Genomic DNA, 14,063 nt, shown 5'->3' on the forward strand with positions numbered 1-14,063 from the left:
CACTGACAACAGACTTACCTGTGTGACCTCCAAGCAGTAGCTGCCGACTGATCTCTTGCACATTCTTCAAATCAAATTCATGATTCATGGATTCTTCAATTCATTGGTTCAGCTTTCCGATGACTGAAGCTTAGAAGAAGACATTACGTTTGTTTCTTTCTGAGAAAAAGAAGACATATCACATATCAGAGTTGGGCTTTCCGATAACTGAAAGACATATCAGCTTTCCGATGGCTCAATTGGGCCGACCAAACAAGCCCACGGCTCTTTCTTCTCGCGAACGACTGACCACACAAGCCTAACACCACCGCCGCCGCTCCCTGCTCCATTCCCCTTACCAAACCCTCGCTCCACCAGACGACCTGTGCGGCCTGCCGGCGACAACGCTCGAGCAGCCGAGCCGCAATGCCCCCAGGAGGAGGAGGAAGAGGAGGAGGAGGAGGAGAAGAAGGAGGAGGAGGAACGGGCGAACAAAGATTCCGAGAGCAGGACCACCCACCGGCGACTGGCCACGAGTGCCGCGACGAGGAGGCCCCATCCCGTTCGCCGCCGACGCCGTTGCTGCCTTACCTCGCTGTCACTCCGGTCGCCTCTCAGGTGTGTTCCTCGCCTCTTGTATTCTTCGATCCGTGAAATCGACCCGTGACCTAAATGAAATGTCTTTATCACATCTTTAGAACAAGAAGATAAAACGGGAGGCCCAGGATGAGCAGCAGGGGGAGGAGGAAACCCCGGCGAGCTTCCCGGAGGACGTTCTCGTTGAGATCCTTTCGCGGGTGCCCTACACCTCGCTCTTCCACTTCAAGTGCGTGTCCAAACAATGGCTCGCCCTCTGCTCCGACCCCGGAGTCCGCAAGAGGTCGCCGCAGACCTTGTCTGGTTTCTTCTTCTTCAATCTCGGTTGGCGTTTCCAGAATTTGTCCGGGAAAGATCCTCCCATTGTCGACCCCAATCTCCGTTTCTTACGCGGCAGCTATAAGTATTTCAGCATCCAACAGTGCAGCACCAGCCTTCTCCTTTGCAAATGCTGGACATCCCGCCGTCCTAGGCAATACGGTTGGAATTTTGTCCCGAATCCAGGGCCGGGGCAATGTTTTAAATGGCCTGAGGCTAAGGAATTCGATTATGTTGTCTGCAATCCTGCTACTCATCAATGGACTGTGTTGCCTCCTATAGAATTGCCTGACGACCTTTCGCGTTTCAGCCTAGGCAAATACTTCTTGAGCTTTGACCCGGCCACCCCGTCCCGCTTTGTGGTGTTTGTGCCCCTGACACATATTATGAATATGGCCTGTCCGCGGCCATGATCTACTCATCGGAAACTGGAGGGTGGACTTCAATGCAGAGTCAGCACAATGATAGCAGTGCATATTGGGTTAGTGATTCAGAAAGCACCTTCCTAAATGGCATTATGCATTTCCCTACTCGATCTTCGTCAATAGTCACAGTGGACATGAAAAGGAATGCTTGTGTCAGGTGGTAGGTGCGACATATGCCAACGAGTGGCTTATCATTGTGGGAGCCAGTAAGACATCGCCGGTGCTTGTAAACGGGATAAGGCGAAGACATGCACGCCGGCGGATCTTACCCAGGTTCGGGGCTCTCCGTGGAGATAACACCCCTAGTCCTGCTCTGCGGGGTCTCCGCATGATCACTAGATCAATACAAGTAGCTACAAGTGCGCCTTGAGCTGTTTGGCTAGGGGAAGAAGAAGGGCAAGGCTAGCTCTCCTTTTCTCTCTATGTGGTGTGTGAAACTATGTGAGATCAACCCTTTGCATGGGTGTCCCGGGGGGTTTATATAGGCCTACCCCCCAGGGGTACAATGGTAATCCGGCTGGGCGCGGGTCCCAGCCGTCAGTGTCTGTGCTCGCCGGCCATTGGGTCCCGCCGACTGGTGGGTCCCGCCGGCTGCCGGCCTCTTGGCCGACAGGCCGGCCCCACCGCTTGGGGGCCTTGTCGGCGGCTGGTTACTGTTGCCTTGCCCCTGATGACGAGAGCTTTGTCGAGGTAAGCGTGGCTACAGTGCCGCCGCCTTGCGGGCTCTCACTGTAGCCTCACCTCGTCTTGTCTCCTTAATGAGGCACATGTTTCGAAGGAGGGAGGCCGACTACGCCCCAGGCCGACTAGGGGAGGCCGGGCCGCCTTCAAGCGTCTCTCTGGCTAAAGGGGCCCGCCGCCCGCGGGTCGTACTGGCGCCTGTCGTGGGTGACGTCGAGGTCAACATGGCTACAGTGCCGCGCCGGACGGGGGATGGCTGACCCGTACGGCGCCCTGTGGCCATGCTTGTTCCGGGTTTCGGCGGTAGTGGGCTGTACTGCGGCCATGCCCCGTCTTATCACCGTTATGTGGGTGCAGTCTTGGCCGGCTTCTGGGAGTCGGTCTTCTTCATGGCCGGCTTCTGGGAGTCGGTCCTCTCAGGGCCGGCTTCCTGGAGTCGGCCATCTCGTAGCTTTCTTCGGGAAGGTTTTTGAGGCCAGGTCGTCTTCTGGTAGTCGGCCCTGGGGATAGCCGGCCAGAGGAAGGCGGCCCCATGCTCTGGATGCTTGAAGGCTCGATTGGCCTGATAATTTTTCAAAGAGCCAGGGGGAGTCGGTTAGGCTACCCGTGGCCATTTACTCCGACAGTAGTCCCCAAAGTTGGTTGGGCTTCGAAGCTGAGAGGAGGTCGAGAAGCTCGGTCAGCTTCTTATCTTGACGAGCTGGCAGCTGGGAGCCGGCTTCGGTTGGGCGCGCCGTCTTGGCGAAATTTCTAAAGTCTGAAGGCGGGAGTCAGTTGGTGCGCGCGTCGGGCTGTGGGCCGGCCGCTCGCCGCCCGCGAACCACGTGGCGTCCTTCGGCTGAAAAAAGCCTGCCAACCCACGTGCGTGACAGGACGTTGCCACAGGCCGGGGGCCCACCACTCCTACGCCTAGGCCCAGGCGCGGATTCTCTGTGGCCCAAAGGGGCCGCACGCCTTCCGGCGGCGGTTTCTGCACGCCGTTAGGGCGCAATAATCGCGGGACGTGGGGGAGTGGGCGCAGTTAATCCCACGTTCACCCCCACGCCTCGCCTCCTCGGCTTCGCCGCACGAGGCTATAAGTAGGGGGAGGAGGGGAAGCGGCAGACGCTCGCACGCTCCTCTTCTCTCCGCCATCTTTTTCCTCCTCCTTTCCATCATAGCAGCGTCTCGCCGCCGCACCGTCCCGCCAACCTTCGCACCACCCCGCAGCTTTGCCACCGTGAGGCCGTGCTTTCTCCGCCGCCGCACCCTTTCTCGCCATCATGCAGTACGGCGGGGACTAGGACGGCTCCAACGTCCATATGGACCACATCGACTTCCTCCGCAAGACGCGGTGGTTGCCCGGCAAGGACCAGGTGCGGGTCCGTCTCGCGCCGGAGAAGGAGATCACGCCGGCGTCGGAGGAAGGCGAGCGGGTAATCTTTCGCTCGCAGTTCCTGCGCGGCCTCGGTCTGCCCGCGAGCGCCTTCTTCCGCTCCTTCCTCGAGTTTTATCAGCTCCAGCCGCACCACCTTACTCCAAACACGGTGGTGCTGATGTCCGCCTTCGTCACCCTGTGCGAGGGCTTTCTTGGCGTTCTCCCCACCCTCGAGCTCTGGGGGGAATTCTTCCAAACCAAGCTCGGCACCCGCATGCAGGGCGTGCCGGCTCAGAGTGGCGCCTTCATCGCGATGCGGAGGCCGGCAGCCGACAACCCCTTCCCCGTCATCACGCGGATCCAGTCGGTGAAGCGCTGGCAGAAGTCGTACTTCTACGTGAAGAACGTCGCCCCACAAGGCCACTACGTCAACCTGCCGGCTTACGTAGCCGGCCCGCCGGCTGGGAGGCGGCCCCAGTGGTCCTATCGAGCCGTGACGCTGTCGCCGGCTGGAGCCGCGGCCGTCGCCCGGCTCCGGGTAATGATCCAGTTGGAGGGCCTGACTGGGTCCGACCTGCTGGCCGCCTTCATCACGTGTCGGGTGCTCCCGCTTCAAAGCCGCCCTCATCTGATCTGTCAGATGAGCGGCCAACTCGACCCGAGTCGGATGTTCACCAAAGAGATGCCTCATGACGAGGTGGCTCATATGGTGAATTATCTCGCGAACTGCAAGCTTTCCGCAGAGTGGCGGTTTGGCAAGGAGCCGTACTCCCGTGCACATCCCCCGCCTACGGTATGCTTTATTTATCCTTTCTTCTCTTAGTTTTGTCGCCAAGTTTTTCTTGGCCGACTCTGACCAGTCGGCACGTCTTGGCAGAGCCCTCTCCTTCGACCTGCGGCTGGGTCGGGGGCGGATCGCCGATTTCTCCCTGACCGGGCGAAGCATGACTTGGAGGACCACGACTTGGGGGCGGCCGCCATGGACGACAACACCGACGCGGGAGGCGGCGAAGCAGGCGGCTCCAGGCTTGGAGCCAGCTTCGACGACTGGCCGGATGACGATGAGGCGGAAGTCGTCCCACGCCGCCAGTCGGCGTCCGACCATGGAGCGGGTTCCTCCGCCGCGCCGCCTGCTTGAGGCGGCGCGCAGAAGCGCCGGGCCGCGTCGGGCTTGTTCGGCAGTCGGCTGAAGAAGCCCAAGGGCGGGGCGGCGGCGACCAGGCGGGATGAGGCGGCCGCGAAGGCGGCCCGCTTCCGCAAGGTGGTGAAGCAGCCGCAGACGGTTTCGGCGTAAGTGTGGATTCTCTTGCATACTCTTTCTTCTTTTCTTGTTGATTTCTGAATCCTTGTCTTGTCTCAAAAATCAGGGCTCCGCTTTCTCTTGAGCGGGTTGCTGCCGCCTCCGTGGTTGGATCGCCGGGAGGATCCGGGAGCACCCGCCGTGTGGACCCCGCGCCGAGCTTCAAGCGGCGACGGAGCTAAATGCGCGGGAGGCGCGGGAGGAGTGGGAGGCGGAAGAGCTGAGGGCGGATGCCGCCAAGGCGGCACAGGAGGAGGCGGAGGAGTCGGCGAAGGCACATGCCGACGTGGCGGCCAAGGCCCAGGCGGAGGCTGCAGCCGCAGCGACAGTGGAGGGGGCCTTGCTTGTCACCCCCCTGCGTGTCGCGGCGCCCGAGATCCCGGAGCCCCCGCCGGAGGAAGCTGGCGGTGACCTGCCGGGGTTGGAGAGGGAGGACGACGTCGTCGTCTCGGAGAGGGAGGCGGCACCGTCCTCGCCGACTGGGGCGGCCCAAGGCAGCCGGCCTAACGCGCCGCCTGCGGAATCGGCTGGACGCGAGCCGGCTGTGAGGGCGGACCTGGTGGTCCAGTCGCCATCGCGCCAGCGTGCGGGGAAGGCAACTTTGGCTCCGGACCCGCAGAAGTCCGCGGGCTCCAGCTCGTCGGCCCAGGACGTGGAGGCGGCCAGCGCCAGCTCGGGGTGGACGCCGGGTGGTGGGACGGTCGTGGTCAATGTGGCGGCGCAAGAAGTCCGGAACCGGCTTCAGTCCCAGGCCGCAGTGCTGAGGCAATATAATGACGAGTTCCTCGCGACACGGGCGGCCATTCGGGTAAGTCTTCCCGTTTTTTGCTTTTTGATCTTGGTTTCTTCCATGGGGGCGCGTCAGCGCACCCACTGGGTGTAGTCCCCGAGTTCCGAGTCGGCTGCTGAGCAGGTGGCTTGGAACTTCTTAGTGGGCTTTGTTTGTTATCTTGTTCTCATTCGCTTCTCTGTCTGACTTGCAAGACTACCACAACCTCCACGCGGCTGCCTTCAACTCCCAGGCTCGGGAGCTGACCCAGAAGAATGCTGATCTATCTGAGAGCCGGGGTAAGTGCTTCATCTTTTATCTCACATGGGGGCGCGTCAGCGCACCCACTGAGTGTAGTCCCCGAGATTCGGGCCGACTACTGAGTAGTCGGGTCGGATCTTTCTTGACGACTTCTTTCTTATTGCTCTTTTCTTCTCTACCATATCTGCAGCGGCCAACGCCAAACTGAGGGAGCAGCTGGGTGGGACTCAGGCCGCCCTTCGCGCTAAGGAAGCCGAGTTCGACGCCTTGGCCCAGGAGCGTGACCGCCTGGTCAAGAAGCTGGCCGACCAGGAGGAGAGCCACAAGGCGGCCCTGAAGGCGGTGCAGGATAGCGAGGCCGCCCTCCAAGCCAAATATGAGACGTAGGCGGCGAGCTGGGCCAAGGCGAGGCAGTCGTTGATCAACGGCTACGGCCAGATTGAAGACTTGGTTGACGGTAGGCCGCCCTCTTCTTCGTTCCTTGCTTGCCGCTTGCCGTTTGGTTCACTCTCTGACTTGGTATTTTTCTCTTCTTTCTCTTTTTTTCTTGTGCAGAGTACTTCCCTGGCTACTCTACTGCCGCCAACCAGGTCGTCGAGGCCCACCGCGAGGCGCATAGGTAGGCTGGCACTGAGATCGCGCCGAATACTCGCCGGTCGCTTGAGGAACAGCTCCTGGCGATTCAAGCCCGCCTCCAGCCGGCTCACCGCATGCTCCGCCGGCTTCAGCGTGTTGGGGCGCAGGTGCTAGCCGCTCTCTGGCCCGGCGAGGTGATTCCCCGCACCCCCAGTCGGACTGCCGACTGGCTGGAGGTAGCGGCCGGCCGCTTCGAGGCCTGGAAGGCTTCTGCGGCTCGGTCAGGCGCTAGGCGGGCGCTGGAGTTCGTCAAGGCCTGGTATCCCAAGCTGAGCTTGGACCAGCTGGCCACCTGGCGGCAGGAGGCCGACACGGAGCTGGAGCCGGTGCGGACGGCTATCATCCAGCATGCCTCGGCGATCGCCGACTACACCGACACCAGCGCCTTTGCTCCTGAGGTGGATGACAACGGCGTTGCCCAGCCGGAGGAGTGGTTCGGGCTGAACCTGGCAGATGGCAAGGACTCGGCGGAGGAGATCGACTCCAGCGACGAGGGCGAGGAGGAGGAGGAGGGTGAAGACGCCGCGCCCGATGGTGGAGCAGCCGGCCAGCCTCAGCTTGACCGTGCCTCCAGCAACAAGGCGCGTGCGAGCGCACCGCCTGCAGGCGGCGATGATCAAGCCGAGACTCGCCAGCCGGCCACTCCTCCAGCCGGCGCTGCCGTCTCCACCGACCAGCCCGGCTCCCCTGCTGCGCCCTTAGTCTAATCTGCCGCCTTTACTTTCCTGTTTTATTACTCTTTGAACAATATTTTGTTAAGTTTGCGCAGTTCCACCCATTGGGGTGTATTCGAACTATATTGACTGCCGGCCTGTTTGAAGGCCTTATGTGTAAATATAATCATGCATGTGTTTTGCTTTTTATCCTTTGGTTGTTTCCTTTGCCGCCCTCCCTTGGTTTCCGCCTTCCCAGCCGGATAGCTGCTCTGCAGTCTGTGGCTGGAGAAGTGCTTGGCCGGTTGGGAGGGCAGGTACTCTAGCTTTCTTGGATTGCAGCGAAGTGACTGGGAAGCCGGCCAGCCGGCTGTTTTGATAGCCGGTAGGCACGGTTGGAGGCCGGCTTGTGTTATATAAGTTCGTTAGTCCTTAGCCGTTTTTCGTGTGGGCATCCTTTCCTGCCTTTGGCTCTTGCCAGTCGGACAGTCGGTTCTTCGAGCTGCGACTTACGACAAGAGAGGGCTTGGGTGCTGGCACACTACTTGTCTGACTTCAGGTAGAACTTTTAATATAACTCAAGGCGGCCAGTCCCCGGGCCGACTAGTCGAACCCGGTGCCAGATAGAGAATCAAATGCAATAGTACATTCATGGGTATGACACTCTTCATTCATATATAAAGGAGGCGGTCCCCGAGTGCGCCTCGGGGGGCCCGTTGTCTTGTACTTAATACAAAAAGGTAGCATGATACATACTGCTTTTAACTGTAAAATCTTCTCAGGAGATTGGCGTTCCATGGTCGTTCCGACTCCTTGCTGGAATCATCCCTCTTGCATGCTCTCGGCTTTTGTGCATCGATCAGGTAGTAGGAGTCGTTGCCTAGGGCCTTGCTGATGACGAAAGGGCCTTCCCAAGGGGCCGAGAGCTTGTGCTGGCCGGCTGTTCGTTGGATCAGGCGGAGCACAAGATCGCCTTCTTGGAAGGATCTTGGCTTGACCTTCCGGTTGTGGTAACGGCGCAAACCCTGCTGGTAGATGGCGGACCGGCTGAGTGCTAACAGCCGGCCTTCTTCCAGCAGGTCGATGTCGTCTTATCACGCTTCCTTGGCCTCCGCCTCCGTGTACATGGTGACCCGAGGCGAGTCAAACTCGATGTCAGTTGGGATGACAGCCTCGACACCATATACAAGGAAGAAAGGAGTGAAGCCGGTTGACTTGTTCAGGGTAGTACACAGACTCCAGAGGACAGCCGGCAGCTCATCGAGCTAGCAGCCGGCCGAACGCTCCAGTGGTATGACTAGTCGGGGCTTGATGCCGGAGAGGATGAGGCCGTTTGCTCGCTTGACCTAGCTGTTTGACTGCGGGTGGGCAACGGACGCTAAGTCCAACCGGATGCCCTGTGTCGCGCAGAAACGTGCCAGTGCTCCCTTGGCAAAATTCGTGCCGTTGTCGGTGATGATGCTGTGTGGTACACCATACCGAGTAGTGATGTCTGCGATGAATGTCACGGCAGTCGGCCCGTTCAGCTTCTTGATTGGCTTTGCTTCAATCCACTTGGTGAATTTGTCCACGGCGACAAGCAGATGTGTCATGCCGCCGCGGGCTGTCTTGAATGAGCCCACCATGTCCAGCCCCCAGACGGCAAAGGGCCAGGTGAGGGGATGGTCTTGAGTGCAGAAGCCGGCAGGTGTTGCTTGGAGCTGAAGACTTGGCATCCTTTGCAGCATTTGACTAACTCCTTGGCGTCTTCCAAACCAGTCGGCCAGAAGAAACCATGGCGGAAAGCTTTGGCGACAAGTGATCTTGAGGCCGCGTGGTGGCTGCATTCGCCTTGGTGGATATCCTTGAGGATTGCTATGCCCTTCTCTGGCTCGACGCAGCGCTGGAAGACTCCAGTGACGCTATGCTTAACAAGTTCTCTGTTTATTATTGCGTATGCTCCGGCTCGGCGTTGCACTAGTCTTGCCGAGATCTCATCAGTCGGCAGCTCTCTGTTTACTAGGAAGTTGAGGATGGGCTGGGCCCATGATGGAGCTGTGACTTCTTCTGTTGTCAGTACGGCCACTATGACCCGAGTGGGTGGGTTGGGTGGTGGAGAGTTGGAGTCGGCCACCGCCTCTTGTGTTGCTGCAGTCCCCGGGCCGACTGCTGCAGTCCCTGGGCCGGGTTCTGAAGTCCCCGAGCCGGGTGCGACTACGGCAGTCCCCGAGCCGCTTGTCGAAGTCCCCGAGCCGCCTGCTGGGTTCACCCAGTCGGATCCGACTGCATCAGGGGCAGGCGGTACGAAGATAGATTCCGATTCTGGAGACGGCTTGACGGAAGGTTTGAGGAGGCGCTGGAGAGAGACGCCGGTTGGTATAGCTTGTCGGGTGGAGTCGATCCGTGCCAGGGCATCTGCTTGATCGTTGTCGGCCTGTGGCATGTGGAGGAACTCGCACCCTTCAAAGTATCCGCTGATTTGCTGGACGAGGAATCGATAGCTCCCCATGTTTGCGTCCTTGGCGTCCCAGTCGCCAGATGACTGCTGGACCACCAAATCCGAGTCGCCGTAACACAGGATCCGGCGTATGCCGAGCTCTTTGGCTAGCCGGAGCCCATGTATGAGCGCCTCGTACTCAGCCACATTGTTGGAGGCGGCAAAATGGATTTGCAATGTGTATCTGAGCTTGTCGCCCTTGGGAGAGGTGAGGACGATGCCGGCTCCCAAGCCGGTGCGCATCTTGGACCCGTCGAAGTGCATCCACCAATGAGTGGAGTCGGGAGCCGGCGGTAGGTACTGGGTCTCGGCCCAGTCGACAAGGAAGTCGGCCAATGCTTGGGACTTGATGGCGGTGCGGGGCTGGTAGAAGATCGTGTAAGGAGCCAACGCAATGGCCCACTTAGCCACCCGGCCGGATGCATCCCGGCTGCCTATGATCTCGGCAAGCGGGGTAGTGCATATGACCGTGATGGGATGCTCTTGAAAGTAGGGCTTCAGCTTCTTGGCGGCGAAGTACACTCCATAGCACATCTTCTGGTAATGCGGGTAGTTTTGCTTCGAGGTGGACAGTACTTCGCTTAAATAATATACCGGCCTCTGGACTAACTAGGCTCGGCCTTCTTCTGGGCGCTGGACCACGATGACTGTACTGACCACTCGGCTAGTCGCAACAATGTAGAGGAGCATTGGCTCCTTCTCAGTCGGCGCTGGCAGGACAGGTGGAGTGGTTAGCATCTTCTTCAACTCGTGGAAAGCTTGGTCTGCTTGGTCGTTCCACTCGAAGTGGTTGGATTTCTTCATGAGCCGGTACAGAGGGAGAGCCTTCTCCCCTAGCCGGCTGATAAAGCGGTTTAGGGAGGCCAGGCACCCGGTGAACTTCTGAACGTCTCGCAACTTGGTGAGAATCTCCATTCTCTCAATGGCCTTGATCTTCACAGGGTTGCACTCAATGCTGCGTTCGAAGACCAAAAAGCCTAGAAGCTGGCCGGTTGGTACTCCGAACACGCATTTCTCGGGGTTGAGCTTGATCTGGAATCGGCGCAAGTTGGCAAATGTTTCTTTGAGGTCTTCCAGCAGGGTGCCGCGCTTCTCCGTCTTCACCACAATATCGTCTACATAGACGTGGGCATTTCTGCCGAGTTGCTTGAGGAGGCATTTCTGCATGCAACGCTGAAAAGTGGCACCGGCATTCCTCAAGCCGAATGTCATAGTCAGGTAGCAGAAAGCTCCGAATGGTGTGATGAAGGTGGTCTTCAGGTGGTCAGCTGGGTCCAACTTGATCTGGTGGTATCCTGAGTAGGCATCCAAGAAACTCAACAGCTCGCATCCGGCTGTGGAGTCTATCACTTGATCAATCCATGGTAGGGCAAACGGATCTTTGGGGCAGGCTTTGTTGAGCCTGGTGTAATCTATACACATACGCCATTTGTTGTTCTTCTTCAACACCAAGACCGGGTTGGCAAGCCATTCTGGGAAAAACACTTCCATAATGAAGCCGGCGGCCAGGAGCCGGGCTATCTCTTCTCCTACGATCCTTCTCTTCTCCTCCGACAGTCGGCGGAGAGGCTGCTTGACTGGTTTCGCGTCCGCTCGGACGTGTAGCTTGTGCTCGGCGAAATCCTTCGGAACACCCGGCATGTCCTTTGGGGACCATGCAAAGATGTCTCGATTCTCACGGAGGAAGTCGACGAGCTCGCCTTCCTATTTACTGTCCAGGTTTGCACCAATGACAGCAAACCTCTCCGGGTTCTCCGGGTCCAGAGGTATCTTCTTTGTCTCCTTGGCCGGCTGGAAGGAGCCCTGAGCATCATATTCCTTGGGGTTGGGGGACAGGGCCGGCTGCTTGCCGGCCATGGCCACGACTCGGTCCAGCATCTTCTTCTCTTCAGCAACCACGAGGGACTCGGCCAGTCGGCTGCTGGCCGCAGCGCACTCGATGGACTTCTTGTAGTCTCCGGCTACAGTGATGATCCCCTTTGAACTCGGCATCTTCATCTTGAGGTAAGCGTTGTGGGGCACAACCATGAACTTGGCCAGGGCAGGTCGGCCAAGCAAGGCGTGGTAAGGGCTTTCTAGATCCACTACTTCAAACCAGATCGCTTCTCGACGAAAGTGATCTTTGTCTCCGAAGAGAACATCCATCTTGATCTTGCCGATTAGGGAACAGGACAGGCCGGGTACGATGCCATGGAACACAGTCCGGCTTGGCATGAGTTGCTGCCTTGAGGTTCAACTTCTCCATGGTGTCGCGGTACAGTATGTTGATACTGCTTCCGCCATCAATCAGCACGCGGGAGAAACGGGCAGCTCGCCTTTCCGTCGCGAGAGTGACGTCCAACACCAATGCGTAGGAGTCAGGAGACGTCATCACCTCTGGGTGATCGGCCTGACTCCAGCTGATAGGTCTTTCAGACCAATGCATGAACTCGGGGTTGCTGGAGGCGACCGCGTTGACTTCTTGGTGCTGTCGGCGCCGACTGCGCTTATCTTCAATCTGGCTCGTGAAGACGACGTAGGCGGCGTGCTCATCTGGGAACTCATCCTGAATGGCTCCGACTGCTGGTCGAGCAGCCGGCTGCTGAGGGGCTGGAGGCGGCGGGCCGGGAGGTGGAGGCGGCACCAGCCCCTCACCCTTGGATATCCGTGTGAGCCAGTGGCACTTCCGGGTCGTGTGGTTGGACGGCTTCGCGCCGCTGTGAAACTTGCAGGGGGCATTGAGAGTTTGCTTGTAGGAGAAGGCCGGCTGCCAAGCCGGCCTGCCGCCCTTCTTCTTGGGAGCGGGCCGCTCTTCGGGCTGCTCGTCTTCGACGGTGGCCACCTGCCGACTGGTAGAAGGCGGCATAGGGGCCTTGCGCTTGTGGTCGTTCTGGTAGGGGCGTCGGTTGGAGTCATCAGCCAGCGTCTTGGGAGCCGGAGCGAGCACCTTTCCAGAGGCATCCACTCGGAGCTCGCTCTTCATCGAGGAGTCGGCCGTGGCGTACTTGTCTGCTATGACCAGCAGCTCGTCGAGGGTAGTCGGCTCGTCGCAGAGGAGTCGGTTGTTGAGGAGGGTGCCCTCTCGGCACCCGGCGGTGAAGTATTCTATGGCTTGAACCTCGTGCACCCCCTCGCAGGAGTTGCGGAGCTCGGCCCACCACGTGAGGTAGTCGCGAGTCGATTCGCTGGGCCCTTGGACGCATAAGGAGAGCTGGCGGGGCTTGGGAGGCCGCTTGTATGTGCTGGTGAAGTTGCGGACAAAGACTTCCGTGAAGTCTAGCCAGCTGTTGACGCTGTAGGGCTTGAGGCTGTTAAGCCAGGTGCGTGTCGTGCCTTGAAGCATGAGAGGGACGTACTTCACGGCAACGCGCCTGTTGCCGTTCGCTATGCTGACAGCGGTAGAGTAGTCGATCAGCCAATCTTCCGGCTTCACGAAGCCGTTGTACTTGGGCGTGTCTCTGGGGAATGAGAACCCTTTGGGGAAGGGCTCGTCGCGGATGCGGGGGCCGAAGCAAGGCGGGCCAACACCATCTTCTTCTTCTAGCGCCAGGGATCGCGCTAGGCGGTCGATCCGATGGCGGGCATCATTCTCGCCGACTCCTTCACGATGGCCTAGTCAGCCACCGAGAGTCGGATGCGTGACAGGCGGCGGGGTGGGATATCTCTCCCCACGAGGCGGGGGGGCGGATTGCCTTGTCGTTCCACCGCTCGGGGGCGGCCATCTGCGTCGCGCTCGATGGTGACCCGAGTCCGGCTGCGGCTAGCAGCCGGCTCCTTGTCTTTCCTTGCGCGGGCACCGCTCGCAGTCGGCGACCGGGATGTCGCCGCGTGTTCTCGGCGTGGGGGAGGGCTCTCAGCGCGGGCGCCGGCTTCATGCCGTTCTGCGGCCGCGTCGATCAGCTGCTGGATGCGCCTTGTCATGTAGGGGAGCTCGTCAGCCCCCAGCCCGTTCAGCTCTTCTGCGGCCGCCTGAGCGGCTCGCAAGTTCTCGAGTGGTGTGGCATAGACTGGGCGGTCTGCCCCCAGCATGCTGGCGATGGCTGCGCCGCGCTTCTTGACGACGCCGGCTCGGCTCGGCCTGCCATGAGGCGGCGTACCAAAGGCGGCGCGGTCGACTTCGCGCTGGTGAGCCTCAGTGAGGCGTCTCATGGATGCTATCTTCTAGCCCTCCGCGATGAGGGCGAGGCGGCGTGCCTCCAGAGTCTCGGCGTCGGCGTCGGCCGGGATGGGGACGGACAAGTCGTGCAGCGCCGCTTGTAGGGCGTCGTGGGCATTCTCGCCCGAGATGGTGCCGTGGCTGATGACCAGCACCTCAGTGACAGCGCTGCTGCCACTGTCGGCTCGAGGGAGAGGGTCGTCGAAGATCACCACGTCGGTGGGGAAGGCGTCAAGTGATGCCGTGTCGGAGTCAACAAGCATCGGGTCGGTGGAGCCGACCGACTCCAAGTCCACCGCGAGCTCGTTGGAGACGTGAAGCTGGTCGAGGAGGCTGACGAGTCGGCTCTCGAGGTAGTCTATGCCCGCGTCGGACGCGGGCTCGTCAGAGATGCGAGTCTCGCCAAGAAGGTCGGCGAGGCAGCTCGCCGTGTAGGCGTCGTCGACGCCTTGCAGCGCGTCAGGGCAAGCGCCATC

The 14,063-nt window shown here is 59.8% G+C and overlaps 1 protein-coding gene across 1 annotated transcript; it reads left to right on the forward strand.

Annotated features, from left to right (window-relative positions):
- Positions 1-302: 302 nt before the first annotated feature.
- On the forward strand, positions 303-1,696 carry LOC123168323 (F-box protein At5g07610). The gene is made up of 2 exons (XM_044586193.1): positions 303-597; positions 678-1,696. The coding sequence occupies exons 1-2, from the start codon at positions 406-408 to the stop codon at positions 1,305-1,307; spliced, it is 822 nt and encodes a 273-aa protein (XP_044442128.1). The 5' UTR covers positions 303-405; the 3' UTR covers positions 1,308-1,696.
- Positions 1,697-14,063: the final 12,367 nt, after the last annotated feature.

This window comes from Triticum aestivum, chromosome 7D (genome assembly GCF_018294505.1).
Source record: "Triticum aestivum cultivar Chinese Spring chromosome 7D, IWGSC CS RefSeq v2.1, whole genome shotgun sequence".
Lineage (NCBI taxonomy): Eukaryota > Viridiplantae > Streptophyta > Magnoliopsida > Poales > Poaceae > Triticum > Triticum aestivum.